The sequence below is a fragment of the Melospiza georgiana genome, chromosome 21 (genome assembly GCF_028018845.1).
Source record: "Melospiza georgiana isolate bMelGeo1 chromosome 21, bMelGeo1.pri, whole genome shotgun sequence".
Classification (NCBI taxonomy): Eukaryota; Metazoa; Chordata; class Aves; order Passeriformes; family Passerellidae; genus Melospiza; species Melospiza georgiana.
The window spans coordinates 10,567,173-10,585,858 of record NC_080450.1 but is presented as its reverse complement, the minus strand read 5'-3'; the positions used below and the strand labels follow the sequence as shown (position 1 = coordinate 10,585,858).

The 18,686-nt window shown below is 40.7% G+C and overlaps 1 protein-coding gene across 1 annotated transcript in view; it reads right to left on the bottom strand.

Annotated features, from left to right (window-relative positions):
- ABCC3 (ATP binding cassette subfamily C member 3) overlaps window positions 1–18,686 on the bottom strand; it is a 47,334-nt gene that overhangs the window by 24,902 nt on the left and 3,746 nt on the right. The window contains exons 2-7 of the mRNA XM_058038636.1: window positions 9,378–9,554; window positions 8,393–8,518; window positions 7,364–7,501; window positions 5,577–5,702; window positions 4,700–4,761; window positions 3,419–3,550 (exon numbers count right to left, since the gene is read on the bottom strand). Of these exons, the coding sequence (XP_057894619.1) occupies window positions 3,419–3,550; window positions 4,700–4,761; window positions 5,577–5,702; window positions 7,364–7,501; window positions 8,393–8,518; window positions 9,378–9,554 (761 nt within the window). The remainder of the gene's footprint in view (window positions 1–3,418; window positions 3,551–4,699; window positions 4,762–5,576; window positions 5,703–7,363; window positions 7,502–8,392; window positions 8,519–9,377; window positions 9,555–18,686) is intronic.

The following is an 18,686-nucleotide window of genomic DNA, read 5'->3' as shown; positions in this document are numbered from 1 at the left end:
GGAGAGAAACACTGGGTTCAAGTACCTAAATTTTACTCAGTTGACAATTGAGGCATTTAAACCCTGTTTATCTGCAACCATTTTGTTAACCATTGGAGTCAATAATTGTCGGGGTTTTTCCCAACCTTAATGATTCCAGGATTCTAGGATTCCTTTTGTACTTTTTGCCGCTCTCCCACTGCCAAATAAGCTAACAAAAGTGATTCTTCCACGAGTACTCTTTTAGACTGACTGATGAAAAATGGGCCCAACATGCCCAAACTTCTCTTGAGGGCTCCAGGCAGGTTTTGTAGAAGCCCCTTTGGCGTTTAGGTGCCTGACTTCTGTTGCCCATCAACAAAGGGTATGCTCTGGGAAATTATTTCCTCCGTGAATTGCTCTCAAATATCAGCCTGGCAACTCTTCTACCAGAAAATATCAAATTGATGTTGTTTCCTGGGGGCTATGGGACTAGTGAAAAATTTCCTGAATGTCAGACAGGAAAGTTAAGTCCAGGTGGAACAGGGAGAATGAAATTAATCTGGGGCACATAAGCTCTACAAGAAAAAAACAGATGGAAAAGATACCCTAGAAACAGTGAATATTTACCACAAGGCATTTGAAAAATAACTTCTAAGTACTACCAAGTGAGGTTGAATTTATGATTTTTTTATAAAGACTGTGCAGATTTTTTGGAGCTGGTGAGCTGCAGAGACCAATAATTCCAACAGCCTGTGAGCATTCACTGTGATCACGGAGGCTAACAGTCCACATGTATAAACTTGTCCACATCCTTTCAGAAAAAGCCATTTGCAAATCCCAACATCTCTGCAATAAAGCTAGAGGGCAGGGGGAGACCCTAAACCAGTCAATTTATTTTTTTCCCCCCAGACAAGAACAAACAGTGTTGTCTTTGTCTTCCAGATCAAACCTGGAGAGTTTATGAGAAAAGCCTTGTTTTTCTGGCAGCCAGACTGTTAAACTCATTGAAAGACTTGAAGAAACAAGACTACATGCCCCGACTTTGTGCTATTAAAAATGTTTTTTACACTGAGCTATAGCAAAGCAATGGTTCTCTTGCAGCTAAGAGTCCCAAAGGGAGAAAATGCACTTTTAGTGTTTACTACTTGTAGTTAGGTGAGGTCAGGTTTTCAGCAGTGTGTGGGACTGCTCACACCCAGCTTTTAATCAAAGCAGAGAGCATGTGTCTTGTTGCCATTATTTATAGCAGGGCAGATAATAGGTGCTGATTTATCTCATGGGAAAACACACATATGTTTTGGTGCTGATACGGCCCTGCATCTTCAATATATCTTCATAAGGACAGTCTCTAAAATCAGAAGCTAACTAAAAATGAGGGAAAATGCATTCCAGCTCTCTCTTCTCCATCCAGCATAGCTCTAACTTTCTCAGAAGAAACTGCACTTATCAGTAAAGTGAGTGAGTAGAAACTTCAGCCATACAAGCAAAGAGAGCAAAAGAAAGGAAAAATACTCTTTGTGTGCTTTATTATCTATAGTAACATTTTAAATCCATGCTGGTTTCTCCTGTAACTCAAAAGAAACAAAAGAATTCTTAGCAATTATTTAACAGTAACTCACAAGACAGCAGTGATAGAAAAAAGGTTTGGGAACAACAGAAATGTGATAATCACTACCACAAAAGTTTAAAGCATTAGCTATATAAGAGCTGCAACTGATTAAGTTTTTAAAAATAAATTACTACTATGTACACCACAAATACTTTTCATCACACTTTCAACGTGTACAAATTGACACAGCATTTTAATGCCATAAAAGCTTGCTCAGAGCAGATTTAATGAGAATTGAAAGGAAAAAAAAGTATTTACAATGTCTCTCAAGCAACTACCACTAATGTTATTTGACAGGAAGTAATAGAGAATATCTACTTATCACTGAAGAATAAGTAGAGCTTTCAGAGTTCCATAGAGCACAGCAATTTTGAGCGCAGTAATTTGCTTTGTTTTTGCTCATTTCCCCATCTTAGAATCATTAATACAGTTGCCACAAAGTTTTACCTGAGCTAAATATGACTCATAATTTATAGCTAAATTCACTGCCAATTGGCCCCAGTTTATATGAATAGTTTCCAAAATGCAATGAACCCCATGAGAAAACTCCAGGCATAGTCTCTGTTTTCCTAGTAAAAGTTTTCCTGGACTGCATGCACTCCTGCACGATGGCTGTGCTCTTACCATAAAACAGCCTGAGGGAATAAGATTTACGTCTGCGCAAAAAGACCAGAACCCAGACCATGCACATTATTTGACACCATAAAAATAAAAACATAAAAATAGAGACATTAAGACAATGAAAAAAACCCCTGAAGCAGAACTATAACACATCCACACTGAGCATTAGTGGACAGCTGCGGGTGAACTGCTGGAAATATTTCAAATTTTAGCTGCAAAATGGAACTCTCCACATCATATTTATCCTTGCCAAGAAAATGACAATTCTCTCCTAATATTATCAAATAATAGTGTCTTTACAATTTGGCAAGGACATGCACAAAAGAGAACAGAAGAAAGCTTCCACGTGGAGAAGAAATCTCCACAATGAAAGGAAATGGAAGCACAGGCCCCCTCCTTATTGACATTTTTCATTTGAAACACACTATTATCACATCTATTTGCTTGGAAACATTTTGGACACCAGTGAGAGAAGAAAATAGAGTTGCACAATGGATAATTTTTAAAGATTGGATTAGGACAGAACATGCAATAAAAGGAAATCCTCTCAAGCAGGGGTATAACTGTGTGCAAGCTCTGACCCTCATCCCATTTCCATCAGATACTAGGACAATTTTGCTGCTAGTTTTCTAGGCAACAGCAGCAGGGTCTCAGCAATAAAGTGGGATGTTTCTTCCCCTCCTGCCTTTCACATGTTCTGAGTTTCTTATCTTTACTACTGGGAAGTGAAGACTTGCTCACTGCTGAGAGCCTTAAGGCTAAAAGTACTGCCAGGCCAAAAAAGTCATGATGAAGATGATGAGAAATTCTCTTTGGTTTATGTGTCCAGAAGCTGTGCTCCAACACACCTGGGAGGGATGTAATTATGCAGTTAGACAACTACCAGCTCAGTGGTGAAAAATTGTTCATTTTCTACAACCTAACCAACTCAACAGCTTCTTCTCACACATGTTCAGCCCTTCTCCACATGGGAAGTTGCATCACCTGCCCATGGAGATTTTAAGCACCTAAAAAGTGCGTTGGTGGCACACAAGCCCCACAGGGCTCCTGTTTGCCTCTGCCTAGACATATTAAAAAAAGAAAGTTAAACTATTAATGACTGAAGAACAGGAAGGCTGAAGTGGCGGGTGCATTTTTAGTTGGCTCATTTTCATGGATGAGCAACTTATGAGTGTTGAAAGGACTCAGACCAAGCTCTCAGCTTCGCAGACTTTTTCATCTACTTACTGTTTGCACTCTGCTTTTTCTCTGTCCCACTCTTTACTCAGCTGTTGCACGATAGTTTTTGAAGTGTCATCTTCGTTCAGCGACCACAAATCTTTCTCTTCCAGAGGCCTTTTGTACCCATGAATTGCCATGCTGCACATATGGAGAAAAACAGTGCAATTAAGTTTGGAAAATGGAATTTTCAGTTTTAAAGCATTGCCAGTAGCTCTAGGTCTATTCAGGTAACAAAAGCAAGAAGACACGCCACAGAAAGGGAGATTGGAGAATAATTATCACCCTTTGTTCCTTTTATTGATGTTTGCACTCAAGGAAAGGACATGATGCATTTCTAATTACATGTATTTTATTGAAAACACTACTTCAGAAAAAAACCACTACTGCAGAAAAAACCAACTAACAGAAGCATTTGGATGAAATTGTGCTATTAAATGGAAACAGTGAAGCTTTAGAAGTGAAAACAATAACGTTGATGTGGAATAACTGTCAGAAGTGAACAAAATGCAAAAGTGGAGCTCACTGGAGTAAAAGGAAAATCAGATTTTTCTGAAAACTGCAGTTCCTCAACTGTAAAGGGAATTTTGTCAAGGGATACAAACATCCTATTTACCAAGAATCTCCCCGGGAAAGCTGAACATTCTGGAAGTTTAGAAAGTTCTCATCCTCTCACTAAAAAGAACTTTACAGGGCTTTACCAGGACAATAAAATTACATGGGTGGAAGAATGAAGATCTCAACCGCTGCGGAAAAACAGGGTCTTAACACGACCTTTGACAGCTGTTCCACTTCTTTATCATGGAGTAGCAGGTCCAATCTCAAATTTGCATCTTTGATACTGCGACCTCAGTTGGCGGCAATAATTTATATGCCTAACACAGTTAACCCTCCCTTTTGCACAGAAATGTCCTTACAAAAAAGCATTCACCCATGAACCTCAACAGAAAAAAAAAATGCACCCTCAGCTGGGGGAAAGGCTGCCACAATTTATCTTGTGGAGCAGAGACCTACATCTTGGTTTAGGTTATATTCCTGCATGTGTTGAGCACAGCCAGTCTGCACATCCTATTTGTCATGATACTGTTGCTGCCACACCTTGCAGAGAAAAAGTTTGGGCTCTGTGTTTCTAAAAAGGCAAATGCTCAAAGTGCTGACACTACTGTGGATAAAAGAGCATCCAACATCAACTACTCACAGAAGGAAAATCTCTGTACTGCTCACTGCAATACAGATCACAAGCAGGTTTTGGGTTTGTCAGCTGTCCAACAGCTTGAAGGAAAAACTCACCTGGTAAACCACCAAAATGTCAATCGTGACAGGAAGCCTGAATTTAACTCGGGACATGGATTCTATAATGAATTTATGGGGGGAAAAATGAAAATAAATAAAGCAAGACATTCACCATTACTTTAACATGACAACAGTCTATTTTGATAATTTTTGGCACATTGTGTGGTATATTACATGTACGTACCTATGTCCTAATGAGACATAAAATTGATTTCTTTCATTTCCCATTTCCCACACTGAACTCCTTTTATACCTAAAAATTGCTTCATACACTGCCTTTAAATCACACCTATAAAGTGAAATGTCATTCTACAGTTTCAGAGATGTTTGTTTTAGGACATGAGCTCAACTTCTCTCTCAGCTTGGTTCAAACATAAATCCAATTATAGGGACTATTTTTGAATTGGAGAAGAAATTTAACCTGTGACACTACTAATATCTTTTGATATTAATGTTTTTCCATATCTGTTCTCAACACATATAGAACTCATTTATTAAGACAAACCTCATAGACTTTTGCTAATTTGAGATGAATGTTAAACAAGTAGTGCACCATATCCTCAAAATCCCTCTTGAAATAATTATTATTACACTTCAGTGCTCACAAATATAATTTACACTGCTGTGAAGCAGCAAGCAGAAGAGCTGCTTTCACTACAAAGCTTCAAGCCATTTCTGATGACACAGATAATGGAAAAAGACTCCAAACCACAATACTACTCTTCACACCCAGTGTTTTTTAAGAGGTTCACTAAATACTGCCATCTCTATAACAATCCAAAGCTGATTTCAAGGACAAGTACTCTCAGTGGAATTCTCAAAACACCATACAGTCTGTAAAATCCAAATATAGCAAAGTGAAAAAAATACTTACAGCATCTATATTAACAGGAGAAAAAAATGGAGGCTTCTCTTTAAAACATGAAAGTATCAACTCAATGATTATCAAAGCAAAGTAGATGTAAAATGTGGTAAACCTGAACCTTTCATTTACATGGCCCTAGAGGAAAAAGAAACACTGTAAATGATTGTTTTGTTGCACTTCCAAGTTCCCCATACTCTCTCTCTCCCCACTTTTTCACTGCTTCTTTTGGCAATTCCTTTCTTCCTTTACAGTTGAATACTGCAAAGCAGCTCCCAGCAGGAATTATCTCACAAAAGTATGCTTGTACTCTGACAAGTGCCCAAGAACATGCTTATCTCCAAGCTTTTCATTAAATCATGTCAAGTTCAAAGTGCTTATACATCTTCACTGCATGCAGACACCCTCTGGAATCAGGTCTACATAATATCCTTTTAAATTACCTCTGGGGGTTCTCGCATGATCATGTCTTAAGCATAGGAATTGTCAACCCAGATCAGAGAACATCCTTTTACTTTAATATCTTGTCACTGACAAAGCAGCAGTGAGTGCCAAATACTTTCAGAAGAAGCTGCAGAAAAACCACTGCATTGCATAATAAGAGTTCCATCTGCTCTAGAGAGATTTCCTTTCTTAATCATGAGTCTGCAGTTTACCTAAATCTTCCTGCTGTGAGGATATGTCCTTTATACAGCTCTTTCATGCCCTAATGCCGTTCTGAACAGTCCCATTGCTCACTTAAGATGTTTAAACCTAAGTGCAAAAGAAGGAATATTTGGTTCTGGGCAGTCAGAGCAGGAGAAATGTTACCCAGACTTGTTCTAAGGCTCTGCACCCAAAATTTCAAGATGATTATGGATTCAACATTGATCGTCCAATATTTTCACTTAATAAAGCTGCCTCTAAGTGGCGTTTGAAACGCTCTCACCAGATTGCAGCTATTATCTGACAAAGTTCTACCCAGGCTCTCAGTTAAGGTTTAATTCAATCTCTGATGGAATATTTACAACAGCCTGCTAAAAGAAAATCCTTGCTAACAGGATAATGTTGCTAATATTACAAAGAAGCAAGAATAAAAACAAGAAATTACCAAACAGATTCAACACTGATTTCACTGAGGAGAAGTGATCATAATGTTTTCCAAGCACTCCTTTTCTCTCCCAGGCTTTGATGATTTAATCACTGGAGCAACCTGCCTTGCCCTGCTTAGTGAAATATGTTTCTGTGAAAAACTCAACAAGTTTCTTACTTTGGGAGAACCTGCTATGTTTTCAAACAGGAATCTTAACAGCCCAGATTTCTTTCCCTCCAACTTTCCCTCTGCTTCCAGCCCCAGTGGAGTCAAAATGTTTTCCTCAGCACATCAGGCACTGACACAAGGAAGCCCATGGAGCTGTCTAATATGGCCAAGCTGCCTAAATAAAAAAGGAACTTAACATATTAAAATGTGTCCTCTCTGAATACTACCCATCTCCATTTAAGCAAAAGGCTGCAAAAGGGAAAGAGACAAAAAAAGACAGGAGTCTGTTCACATAGACACAGTGTTGGTATTGCTCTCTTATGTCTATCAGGTTACCAGCATAGCCCTGGGCTAAGCAAAATCTGCCTTGCCTGAGACATCCAGTTCCCTTCTGGTTACACAAGTCTGAGTCAAAACAACAGAACCAAAGTCCTCTCCCCCTCTCTCTGGCAAAACCTGGGCTCAGATCTGCCTCCAAACTCAGGTGATTCATGCTTTTCACATAGATGTGGATGCTACATTTCCTATTCTCCAAGTGCTAACAAGGACAGCTTGTTACCTGTGCTGCTGTAGTCATGATCTTTGACCGTAAGGGCCCCACGGCACAAAGCACAGACAAAAACCAGAAGATAATGAGCACCCCAGAGGACTGGACTCCTCTCAGCCTTTCATACTGGATAAGCAGTGTGGCTAAAAGCTGTAAAAGTAAACACAGGAACACATGAACACAACCCCACCCCAGTGCTACCCTTCTTTGCACTCTCAGCTGGCAGTTCTTAGAGCCACCATTGACTAGGAGGACAGCAGAACCTCTCTGAAATGAGCTCCATCATGACTTGACAGAAGTCAATGGCAAAACCTCCATCATGTAAGGACAGGAGCAAATAACACTGAAATAATTTGTTTTGGTGTTTTCAGAGCCTCAACTTCAGAAATCAATTTTTAAACCTTTGCACATAGGGCTGGGAACAATTAAATATTAGCTACAAACATTTTAAACAAATGTAAGAGCTGCCACTTTTCCAATCCAGACAGACCATCCTGACTTGTCTAGAAAATGGTGTTTTAAAAAAAAATTAACCAAGGGAATTAAACTTAATGGGCAAATCTTACTGGTTTATTTTTCATACAACAGCCACAAGCCTGTTTGTCATCCTAGCCAAAGCCAACTTGTTTTGCTTAAGGGAGGAACAACCACTAGATAACAGACACAGCTTTACAAAGTCCAATACTATACTAAACAATGCACAAACCATGCTCTATTGTATCTCTTTATTTAGGCAAAGTCCTACTCAAATTCTCTCCAGTCCTGGATCATGAGCCCGGATAAACAGGTGAAAGCAGGCTGGAAGGCAGAACAATCTCTCCATTACAAATATTTTAATTTACAAAGCTGAATCTACTTGAGAGAGAGAGATTTGCGACTCCAGCCCTTTCAGAAGCAAAACTTGATTCAGTGATACAAATACTAATAATGCAGTTAAAAGAGGTCCAGATAAGGTAATGAAGGCAAAGGGCCTCTTCATCCTTCATCTGTCTAAGAAAAAGTTATTCATACTGGTCATAGTGAACAGAAACAGCTACAAACCACAGTGATGCCAACGACTAGTGGAGTTACAAAATAGACTGGTGGAGGAGTTCTGTTTTGCAGGAGCTCATGGAAGGAGTAGAAGAGATCTGCCCAGCTCACACACCACAGCAGGACACCAAACAGCTGAGAGGAGGCAAACAGAAACGACATTTGGTAAACTCCTCTACAGGAGCGGTCAGAGAGCTAAACCCCCCCATTCTGAATCACAGACTTCCAGCAAAACAAACCTGTGTAAACAAAATCAGAGCACTGAGCAGCTACAATTTGATGAACTGTCCCACTCAACCCAAGGATCTCATCTCAACTGCTTTCTGAGGGATTTCCAATCACAATCAGCAGAAAGATTATTGTATTTACCTGGATTTCTCCCCCTATTTAGTTTTGATTGGAAACACAGGCAGCATCCAGAGTAAAGGCAGACATGCCCTGAAGCAGAAGCCTGGTGTTTTTCTCCAACAATAACCCGAGTTATTTAATGGCCTATGGAAAGCAACTTCCTTGCTTTTATTAGATCCAACCACTCACAGACCGAGGAGCTGCCGACACCAGAAAACATTTAAGCACAAGGTGCAGACAAAATCACATTGCTATTTTGTGGGGAGAGTGGCTTGAAAAAACCCTTCTCATGAAAGTAATTGCACAAAGAGAAACAATGCCCACTAGACCTACCTTAACATCTTTGCTCTGCAGCTTTCAGTGGTTTAAACATTACTTAAGGGTGAAGTAGCACAGTTTTGGCTCACAAAGGGGGACTGCTCAAGGTAGAGCAATCAGTTCTTCCCTCTACTGAGAAAGGTGGACTCCTAGAACGGATTTCCTTCCTCAGAGATCTGTATGCAAACTGTTTGTTCCTATGAGCAAACTCTTCAATATGATAAATCAGAAGGAAATTGGTTTGAACCCCACTGCAGCACTTCCTTGGATGCTGAACTAATAAAAATGGAGTCTACGTGATATGTGGGGCACAGCAAAGAGCTCTCACCGTCTTGAACCTGCTCAGCACGGACAGCATGATGTACCCTCGTTTGTTGTGCTTCAGGTAGAGAAGGTAAAAAGGTAAAGCACTCCACAGGTAAATGCTGGGGATCCAAGCCAGGATGGTGTTCTGGAAACACGGTGTTAGGTCTGGGTTATCCGTGTGTACTGTAAGGTTGGAATCCTGGAAGAAGGATGAGACACATTTCTTAGCAGAGAGGCAGAAGTGCTGCCAATTGGAATATCTGCTTGAATGAAGTTGTATTCAGATCCTGATGGAGCTAGCACATGGCCTAAGAGCTTTCCCGAGATACTTACCCCAAGCACTTTTGGTTAATCTCCTCCAGTGAAAGGACCAAGTATTTACAGCTATAAAGAGGGCAAAAGAGAAAGATTTCTGCCCTACTGTATTTCAGAGCTGGACATACATTTTGTAGTAGACAATCCCCTTTTGCTTCTGTCTTTGCTGCGGCTTGGTTACAGGTGCTGACAACACCGTGTTCCTCAGGCATTCCTAGCCTGCAGTGCCTCTGCCACATAAAGCTCTTGAGGAAAAATTCTCCATATTTGAGAACAGCAAGAATGACTTGTCAAGCACTGGACAAAATGATCAGATTTAGACCAATCCTATACTGTCCTGGGAAAATCCCCTCAATTTATGATTAACACTTTGTCCTTCTTACTCATATGCTTCCAACTTCAATTACCTCCCTATTCTAAACAAAGGCAAAAGGAATGTACTGAACATGCAGGTAGGAATCAGGTTTTCTTGGAAACATTTCAAGTAATGCTTTGCAGCTGTGATCCTGGACACCACAAGCCACATATGCACTTGAACCTAAAGATTTGAATGCACTGCATGCAAACACTGTTACACAAGTTCAGACTAAAACAGAGCTTTCAGTATGGTGAAGGGGAATTTGGTTTTAATCAAACTTCCTGGAAATTCACAACTTGGATTTTGGCACCTGATGTGACATCTTACACGTGGTAGATAAATACCTACTTGCAGGGAAAGTAAAATTACTTTGTTGTACTGTCATTAACAAGATGATAAAACTAAGATATCCCTGGTTCAGATATACCTTATCTCTGCACTACAACAATTTACTTAATCATTTTTGGGTGTGACCTCTCCCAAGTGTTTCAGCTACATGGAGCCAATTCTCACGCCTTGTGACAGACTGCTCTGAAAATCAATTTCTCAAAGTATTTCCAGTCCTACTTTTCTTTATCAACACAAAAGAGATTGAATGCTGAATGCAGTGGTTGATTTTCGGAGAACTGAAGAGAATCTGCAGAGAATCTTTCCATTTCACTGATGATCTGAACGTGCCTACAACATGAACAAGCTTGTTAAGTGTAATGAGACTACAAAGCCTTGGCTGGGCGCAGGACAGTTTGGCTGAACTGTGACACATTTGTCATTCAGTGCTTCAGCTCTGGCAGTGAAGGCTGGCACAAATCCACCAGCTCCACATCTGAACTGCACCTTTTGCACAGCTGGTGCTTCTTCAGCCAAGAAATGGCTTTGTTTGGAGGCAGTCAGACATCCAGCATGGGTCAGCAGAATAAAAACAGCCCAAATTTCCTCAACAGGTTTGTCCAGACCTCAGGCAACCTTCAGCCACAAATCAACAACACAGGGCCAATTACACAGCAATTCAAACACAAGATCAAAACAAAACAGAAGTCCTGCCCCACATTCAAACTATTTTTGTGTTTACCTCCAGCAAACAGGTCTCTGGCACCAGAACAGATGAAAACATTTAAAGAGTACCCATCTTTTGGCTCATTATCAAAACATTTCAGCATCTCTAATGCAAAAAGCTCCTCTAGCAGCTACCCTGCCTGGGGCCCTTTAGAAGCTTGGAGCTCTTTAGTTCCCAAGTAGGAGCTTATGTACTCTCATTTATTCAACAAAATACTAATTTCCTCTTTAAATTACATGTTTAACAATGTCTTGAGCATGTTTGCAACTATGTTCCTTTTGCTTATTGGACAAAGTCCTAGAAAAGGAAAGCGGACGAAGAATAGCAATAACTGAAGCTCAGAATAAAACAAAGACTCTGTTTAACAGAAAAGATATTCACAGAACCCTCCCCCCGCTTTTTAATTTAAACCTTTCCTATAGGACCAAAATGTCACAAATAGCTTTCTGTCTGGCAGCAACTTAGAAACTGCCCCAGATGTCCATTAACTTCTGAACTGAACACAAGCTGCCTATTGTAACCAAGACACAGACTGCAAGGCTGCCAAGCCATTGGAAGGTTTTCATTTACTCTTATTTAAACAAGGCAAAGGGTTTGCACTTCTGAATCTAAAAATGCGGCTGGCTAGAAAACAAAAATTCTGTCAAAAAACCAACAAAAAAACCCCAAAAAACCAAAACCAAACCAAAAAACAAATCTCAAAATCTAACTATCCCTGAGAATAAAAGCTGAACCTTTCCAAAATTATGTGACACTACAGGAAGCAGCATCCACGTGATGGCCAACAAGAACCTAAGAACCTACTACTGCACATGGGAACAGGGATGTGGGCTGAAGGAGGGACCTGTGGCCAAGATAACAGCACTGACTACTGGCTTCTTGGTGATGCTTTTCCAGCTCCAATTCTGTCCTGGATCAGAAAAATAATCTTTTCTGGAAAAGATCTGTTTCTGTAAGGATCTTCTGCTCTGAGAGCAGACTCTTCCCATTCTGAACAGGAGAGGGATCCGTATTAGAAGACATAGTGCCTAAAGCACTTAAGTAGTTGAATTCTAGACAAGTAACTTGCTCTCCCTGAGACCAGACTGGAGTGGACTAATGTTGCTATGTGTCCTGGGATAGAGTTCTTAAGGGTTTAGTTTTTTCAATATACTTTTATTTATTGTCTCCCTGGTAGCTGACACATCGTTCGGTTTCTCTCTTTTTTTTGGTTGTCTCTCTTTGCATTACAGTTTTGTTATTATTATTATATTTTATTTGAATTATTAAACTGTTCTTTTCTCAACCCATGGGATTTACTTTTTTCCTAAGTCTTCTCCCATCCCAGTAGGGAAGTGGAAGGGGTTAGTGAGCAGCTGCTGGCTGGGGTTAAACCAGCAGCATGTAACAGGGACTCCACAATGAATTATTATTATTTTTACTTTTAAATCAAGAAGCCTTCAAGTTGTGTTTTTTATCACACAGGATCTGTCTTCATAGAGCTGGAAGTTCCATTTAATGGCTTTATAAATCACCACACTGACAGTGTGTATTCCAACACCCACTCCAACCCTGAACAACTCATTTTGAGTCAGAATATGACACAAAGGCTCAATACAATCTATCCTGAGCAAGCCAACTTTGTTACATATTCAATGCAGCAGTAAAGTTACTGAACTCCACCCTGGAGAACAAACACAAGAAGCAACGGCTGAAGGGAGACACCAGTTCTTGGCCTCCTGTCCTTAAGGCTCCTGCTTTAATCTGCCTTTGTCTTTCTGAACTCTGTCCTGGGAAACAGATCAAGTTGTAATGTTCCTTGTGTCCTGTTCTGGACTGTCTGGGTGTGAGAGTTTTCCTTGGATTTGTTGCTGAAAGAGGTCTACCACACTGATATTGGAGAGCTCCGCTATTCCTTGTGTCGCAGACATTTTTTCACAGAAATCCTTTCTTTGGGATTGTGCATCTTCTGGGAAGCAAGGGCCCCAGAAGAAGAATGAAAACAATGATTATCAGCTGCTGTGGAATGCAATAGGATGCACCTGTGATTGGTTCATGTTCCATGTGTTTATAATTAAGGGCCAATCACAGGAGCAAGCTGGGGACAGAGACCCTGGATACAGAACTTTGTTATAGATTCTTTCTATTCTATTCTTAGCTTAGCAAGCCTCTGCAACTTCTCTCTTTATTCTATTTAGCATAGTAATAATGTATTATATATCATATATCAATAAATCCAGCCTTCTGATCAAGAAACAAGATTCTCGTCCTTCTCTCACCATGGAGACCTCTTCAGGTCGCTGTAATATCCTTGGCTCGTGGCTCTGAGCTCTCCTGAGGGCTGCTCACCTTTCCCTGCACATCACAGCTGTGCCCTTCAGTGACACCCTCTGAAAGGCAGCTCTGTGAGCCAGGGCTGTGCTGACCCAGCACAGGCACTTCCCCCTCACCAGGGGAAGTACTCAACAGCAAATGCTGGGAAACACAATTTTCTCCACAAAACTCATTCCAGGGAGACCACAAGAGCCAGCATATCCATCCCACTCAGGACTGCTGTCATCCCCCTGACCCACAAGCAAGTGCCGAGGACAGCAACCTGTTACTAATCCAGACTCCCCGTGCTCTGTGGCTTCTCCTGACTGCCAAATGCAGCAGCATTTCCTTGGATGCAGGATGCTTGGATGCTGGAGGCTCTGCCAGTGAGACACAGTACTGCAGAAATCACCAGACCACTATACTGAACTCCCTGGGCACATGAGTTATTTAATCCTCTAGTACTAAAATACAATGGGAAGACCCATGGGAAAAGATCAGAGATGCTTGTTCTTCAGCTTCACAGGAGAAAAGGGGTCTCTTGGAGTTTAAAACTTACAAGTTAGTGGGGCTTTCTCCTGATCAATTAAGGATATCATTGACAGGGGCCCTTGCCACAGCTTTCACTCACATCCTTCACTCCAGTCTGTCTTTAGATAAACACAATTCTTGTACTAAGGGCAATCTGGGCAGTAGGACTTGCATTTAAATGACTAGTTTCAAATACATGATCTTTAATCACAGGAAGGTATTCAACAGGGGAGGCTCTGAGCAGCCCTAAATCTGCTCTAATACTTCATACTTTCTATCACGTTCTGCCCTCTGGAAAAGAACATTGCTATTGAAAAAGCCATTGCTGAAACTGATAATGCCTTTAAAGGAAATAAAAGTTCAGTGCCACATATCTTGGGCTTCGTCTAATCATCCATTACAGCATTTAAAGAACAAACAGAAAGCCTAGAACTCAGCTACAAAACAGAGACAGGGAAATTCCTATCTGTCCCTTTACCAAAATCCCCAGATGATGTTAAAGAAGCCTGCTGAAAAAGACCAGCTGGAGTTCTGGTCTTGAGTTTAAGTCTAAATCAACTCCTACTCCATTACAGAAGCTTAAAATAAAGCTGCCTCACACTGGCTTTACCCAGCAGTAAAAGTAATTATTGATGATGCCATGGAGTGGCTACCTAGAACAGAGGCTGGATAATGTTAAGAGAATAAAGTAGGTATTCATTAAAGGCCTTCAAAGGCTACACCTTGGATAGTGCAGGAGCCTTGCAGAGGCCACACTCAAGATGGACGAGGGTCATGAGTCCTTCAGACAATTAAAAGTTTGTTTAATCTGTGTATCAGGGGTTAATCTTCCAGTAACAGCTTCAGGTAATGAAGGCATATTCCCCCAGTTTGCTCTGCCCCCATGCCCCTTTTCCCCCCCATGCACTTTTGTTTATACTTTTCAGGGGCTGAGCCAGAGGTTGTCCTTGGATCTCAGGCCTGGAAGGATTGTTTTGTCTGATCAAAATGTGAAGAGAGCTTATTCACACCCTATACGGAGTTCAGAGTTATATACTAATGCAGTACAGGATCTGAAAAATATAAAAGCTAAAATCTTGAAGCATCACTGATGCTGCAATCATGTTCCTCAAAGAGTAATAGAGAGCATCCAAACCCTAGGGAAGACTTACAGCATCTCTGCAGTGCCAAGCAGTCCTCTCCCTTAAATGGATACATTAATACATGCTTCTCTCTAAATTCTGCAGCTCCAAAAGAATGGTGAAAAGCACAGGAAACACAAACCCGAGCTCTATCTGCTGGAAGGTGAAGGCCATCGGGCTGAAGTCATTGACACCTTACCCAAGGCTAACAAAAATCCTACCAGTGATTCCGTGTGCCATCACCAGTTTGCATTTTATGGAAGATTAACAATGAAACTGGAAAGCTGGCCAGGAAGGTACACATCCATGTGGAAGATAGGGAAGGGAATAACTGAAAGTAACAATGCCTCCCTGTAGTACATTAACACGGGAATGGTTTCTAATGTAGAACAAATCGTTAGTGGGAATTAAAATGCAAAGCAGACTCTTCCTGCCCTTCTTCTGCCCTTAGGTCTGGTCAATACCCTGCCATGGACTTTCACTTGCACAGCCTGGGGAAAAAAATAAATAAAAGGAAAAAAAATCAAAAGGAAAGGAAAGAAATACAAAGGATGTCTTTCTCTTGGCTCTACCACACTGCCTCCTCCCAGGAATGAGGGTGGATCTGAACTACAACACTAAGAACTACCAGGGCTCAGTCTTAGGTACAGTAGAAGCTTCATCTCAGCCTCTCCATGTCTCACCTCCCACTTCTACCTGTAGTCCATCTCCTCTGCTAGGTCCCTGCTAATAAACTCTTTGGGACCAACTCTAATAGTCACTGTAGAGCATAAATGCTAGCAGGCCTCCAGAAGAGTGCCAGTTTCAAATGAGCTTTTCAGAGCACCATCACCCATTTACATTTGCAAAGGAACAGGGTCACCCTTACACAAGGAGTTGGATGTTTCATTAATCCCGAGCGGCTGCTGCACCACTCAACTTTTTCTCATGATTACAGAACAACCTTTCCCCCACCTGGTAAGGGCAGGAGGTAACAACATTCTTCACTGCAGCAACACTGCTCAGAAAGAAGGTGGGGTTGAGGGACATAAGCACTTACAGCTCTGCATAAACCACACAGGTAACAGGCAGAAACGGTATCCTTCTGTTTTACAAAGCACGCCGCACCAGTTCTCTACGTAAGTGAAGGACACTGGGCAGGAAGCTGAACTTTCTTTTCTAGCAATAAAAGGCTCTTTAGTGGCTTATTTTAAGGGATCAAATAGGCCTGGCAGAAGGCCAGAGCCTATAGGAGTTAGTTTATGATTGTGGAGCAACTTGTCACAGGTTTTTGCTCAAGCTGACGTTTCATAATTCAAATGCTACTAACCACACCATGTACTTGGGGATTAGACAGCAATACTAGACAGTACTTTCCTTTTTTACTCTCATTTCAGTTTTTGAATTTTAGGATTAGAAGTTCAGAGCTTCTTTGCTGTCAGGTACAAAAATAAGACAGGATGAAAAAAGGCAGGTTCATATTCCCCACAGCCATGGGAGCCAAGTAATGTTGGTTTTTTTTTTTTTTCAGAAAAGCACCTGTAGCCTCAGGGAGATAGTGAAGGAGAACACACTATATATATGGATCTAAGACAACATACACCTAAAGTAAAAGTAAAGTCCATCTATTTCAGGTGTTTCAGTAACACTCAGTCCTCTTGCTTGGACAGAGGGACATTTTTTACTTGTGGAGGGCATGGTGCAATCATACAGGTAAAAATGCTCTAGAATCAAAAGCAGGATTGAGAAGATGAAACAGGATTGTTCCTACATAAGAAAGTTTCCAACTATCTTTTAAAACTGACCACAGCTATATAGTATTGGAGAGAAAACTTCCTGTTACTGGCATCACTGATGTGTTTTCCTATGGCCTTGTGCAAGCACCAGTAAAGAACTGGGGTGTCCTGTTGCAGACCAGTGTGATAACAACTGGGAGGGAATATCCTTGATTTCAGCCATCTCCTGTCAGTTAGAGGAATTCAGTTAATTTAAGGATCATCATAAATGTAGCTCAAATGAAGAGACAGGAAAAGCACAAACAGCTATGAATGACACACAGCCCCATGTAATGCCATTTTAAGCTAGCCCATCCAGTTGGGCTGATGTATACTACTAATAAAAAAGATTGTCACAGAAAAAGTGCCATCAGTGCTGCTCTGAGAGCAGTTGAAAGATATTCTAGAATAGAAATCATTTAACTGGAGGGAAGAGGAGAGAATTTTTCTTTTAATTGTAAAAATGTCAAATGCATTCTCAGTTTCAGAGAGAAAAAAAAAATATTCTTTCTGAAATTGACTTTTGACTTTTGAAACAACTCCTATGAAACAGTTTCTCTTCTCCATCTCCTTAATTCTGTTCTAATTCAGGGCTTTATGACACTGGCACGTGACATTACTATAAATTACCTCAATTTTATTGCACTGACTTCACCTCTCATGCTACCAAAAGATTAGCACGGGGACAAGATGCCAGCTCACACAGGCCCAGCATGGAATCAGGGCTGGGCACAAAAGCCTGGGCACACTCCCAGGAAGATCTCTGTCTCATGGCCACCCTGCTCTCCACAAGCCCAGCCAAGGAATTTGCAAGTGGATAATGGCCCGTCACAATCAACAGGGGATCAAGAGACAAATCAAGCATGACCTTACTGGGAAAAATCAAAGGCCTCAATTAATATGTTTTTCAAAAGATTTCTTTTAATTAAAAAAATTAAATTTAAACACTAATAGTCTCCTTATTTTAGTACATTACAAATTTGCACACATTGAAAGGAAAGGATTATCTCTGCCATGACACAGCAATTTGCCTACCAGGTAGGTGAGGGCCATCTCAAAATGCTTTATATTCCTAAGTACAGCAATTAAATTTTAGCTACATTTTAAGGGGCTCCTCAGGCAACTCGTATTTAGTTCCAGTATAATTTCTTTTCAGGAGGCAAACTGTATAGATTTCCAAAGTCCCAAACATCACAGCACCAGCTCTCTCACATAAGCTAAAATGGCCCAGGGAGGAACAGTTGTGTTGAAAGCTGATGAGTTTCATTAATTGACAATGTCACCAAAGGACTCACTTGATACTTTCAGTGGAATCACTTTCAGTGTTTTGCTCACAGCTCTCAGATCCATACTTTGTCTTTCCCAGTGTCAAATCCAGGCTATTTGAGTATACAGTCTTGCCATTTACAAAGAGATGAACGGTATCAAGTACTGGTTAATATTCCAAATCCAATACTTAATATTTATCCTGCTCCTGACATTGAGATTCTCTGGCCCAAATCAATTAGCAGCAGCTTCCATTCAACTTGTGTCAAAAATCTGAACATTTTGGAGAATTGGAGCTTGAGTACTTAACTGATATTAAGTTCACGATGTTGCCAACCTAGCTAGCCTTTTGAGAGAGCATAAACTTTACAGATTTGATATCTGAAGGAACTATTAAAGTCAACTAGTTTGATCTCCCACCTCACATGAGAAAGAACACAGGTACCTCATGCAGTTATTTGTGAAGAGATTTATAGGAGTGGGATTCAGCTGAAGTTGGACGCAGTAAATGAAGATTACACAGAGATCTATATCACGTTTAAATATCTATAAACAAGGAACATTCTGTGTTCAGCACAGGGTGGCAGAAATGGGAAGCTAAAATAGAAACAATAGCCAGTCTGGATCATACTGCCCAGCT